This window comes from Chrysochloris asiatica, unplaced genomic scaffold (assembly GCF_000296735.1).
Source record: "Chrysochloris asiatica unplaced genomic scaffold, ChrAsi1.0 scaffold00169, whole genome shotgun sequence".
Lineage (NCBI taxonomy): Eukaryota > Metazoa > Chordata > Mammalia > Afrosoricida > Chrysochloridae > Chrysochloris > Chrysochloris asiatica.
Window position 1 is genome coordinate 5,829,307 of NW_006408687.1, and position 2,613 is coordinate 5,831,919.

Here is a 2,613-nt window from a genome sequence, read left to right on the forward strand (position 1 = left end):
GTCCTGGCGCATTAACCCACAGCACCACACCAGGACTCTGCAGTGATATTTAGGAACATGTAAATCACATTATTTTGTTTAAACAAAGTAATGTGATTTATATGTTTGACCAGGAGTGTCCTTCTACCCATTTACTGAACATACAATACTATTTCTCAAGATCCTGCTCAAACATTCCTTTAGGAACTTTCCCCTCACCCTCCGAGTCACAAATAAGTTTTTCTTTTTTCTGCTAAAAGGCATTCTGGTTTTTAGTATTGCGATTGATCTTGTAATGAAGAGAGGAACCCACCTTATTTGCATTTGTCATCGCCTCTTCTAAAAACTGTATCTTGCTCTGCAGGGCATCTATCTGCCCTCTTTTGGCTGTAATTTGCTTTTGCATCCCCATTGCCACTTTCATAGCTGGGGGAGAAAGAAAAAAGGAAACAAACTGCCTTAGTTTTTAAGATTTCTGTAAGATGGAATTGACTCATCAGCAGTGGGCTTTGGTTCCCTGTAGTTTGATGTTTAAACTTAACGAGAAGATAACAAGCAAGGTTCTCTGTGACACTTGAGCAGTTTCAAGGGAAAGGTCACATCAATAATGGTGTTTCTTGTTTTCTTTGCTACTGGGATTCCTTTCATTGATCAAGGTAGATTGCTATATTTCCAATGGTAATAATACTAACCCAATTCATGTACGTGAGAAATATATACATACCCACTCCTCAATCATTGACGTGGTTAAGCCCAAAGACTAGCTTGTTACAAGAAATCAGCATTATGTAAGAGTCGGGGGGGCTGCAGCCCATCTTTAAAGCTGGTGTTACACTCCCCACACCCTAACCTTGTTGCTCACTGCCCAGTGAGCACTCCTGTTACATCTTGGGATACAGGTAACATGGTTGGCTCTTCTTCTCTACCATGCCCTCTCCATTACCATGAAGGCCACAGAATTTAGGGTGGTAGTGGTTGGGTATTACCCGTTATCTCCTGGCACCCACACTGGGCAGGGATCCCACTTAATCTTACACCTACTGCCTCACACAGCTTGGAGGTGGACCCTGCTCATCCTCTGTTCACACAGACCTCTTCCCTCTCTCCTCACTTCCTTATCTTCCCAATGATCTCCCTGTCACTTTTGGGCCCTTCTCTAGCCTTCCCTTACCAGTCTAAGATCTCGTGTCATCCCACCATCACCCACACCCTCTGTGGCTAAACTGACACATTGCAGACAAATGGGACAAAGCCTTCCCTCATGTGGCCTTTGGAGGGCACCCTGGACTTGGTAATTGCCCAATTGGAGATACCACCTGAGAAGGTTTTCAAAGTTGTAAATGCAAAATGTTGAATAACGAGATGGGAGATAGTCAATAAGTGAGGAGGAATTATAAGTTGAATTCCTGGTGTGGCGCTATAGGATAAGCCCTGGACTGCAAGGTTGGTTTGAACCAGAAGGTTGACAGTTCAAACTCAACAGCTGCTCCTAGGAAACTATATACAGGGTCACTATGGATCAGAACCCACTTGACGGCACTTAACTAAAGTAGCAAGTCATATAAAAAAATAATGTATATAGATTTTTTATTAAAATGACTTTTTCAGAAACACATATTTGAAACACCACCCAAGAAATCTATTATTCATAATCTTAAGATTCCGATGCTATCAATTTACATTCTCATGGTTGTTGTTGTTGTTAAGTGCCATCGAGTCGATTCTGACCCATAACGATCCTGTATAGGGTTTCCGAGGAGCAGCTGGTGAGCTGGAACTGCTGACTTTGCAGTTCAAACAGCTTTGCAGTCTGGCACATTAACCCACAATACCATACCAGGACTCCATGGTTACTGTCCTATAAACAGAACTCACTGGCTGTGTCTGTAGTCAAATTGCCAGCATAAGCGCATTATTCTTTTTGTAAAAGTGGTGATAGGTTGAGAATGTTCCAGACATGCAGTAGGCACTGAATACTTAAGACATGGCAAGCCATTGAAAAGACACATGAAACTCAACCTTGCTTGAAAATTCAGTCAGAAGATCTCACGTTGTTTCTTATAGTGAGCTGAGGAAAGAGGCTTGAAAATGAAACTGATGTGAGTCAGATCCAGCTACAGCTTAGAGGTAGAAAAGACAAATAAAATACACCATTCTTGATAAACAAAAACTATCAGACACATTGAAAGGTCTAATTCCTCACTACAAGATATATATATATATATACTTCAGATCCAGCTATAGCTTAGAGGTAGAAAAGAAAAATAAAATACACCATTCTTGATAAACAAAAACTATCAGAGAAAATGAAAGGTCTAATTCCTCACTACAAGATAAATATACACTTCAAATCCAGCTACAGCTTAGAGGTAGAAAAGAAAAACAAAATGCATGATTCTTGAAAAGCAAGCTATCAGAGGCAATGTAAGGCCTAATTTCTCACTGCAAGACATATATATATACATATATATACTTCTTATGTTTAAATTGTCAGCGGTGACAGGGCTTAAAATAGGCACAGTTCACTGTTGTTTTTTTTAAAGTCATCAAAATCTGATATTATTTGTTCATCACTTTGAAGAAAATATAAAGGAGCTTCAAAAAGTTCATGGAAAAATGGAATTAAAAGAAAAT

General features: G+C 39.8%; 1 protein-coding gene across 1 annotated transcript in view; it reads right to left on the bottom strand.

Annotated features, from left to right (window-relative positions):
- The window catches only part of CCDC158 (coiled-coil domain containing 158), a 116,570-nt gene that overhangs the window by 68,563 nt on the left and 45,394 nt on the right, over positions 1–2,613 (bottom strand). Inside the window, exon 14 of the mRNA XM_006871582.1 lies at positions 293–405. Coding sequence (XP_006871644.1) covers positions 293–405 — 113 coding nt within the window. The remainder of the gene's footprint in view (positions 1–292; positions 406–2,613) is intronic.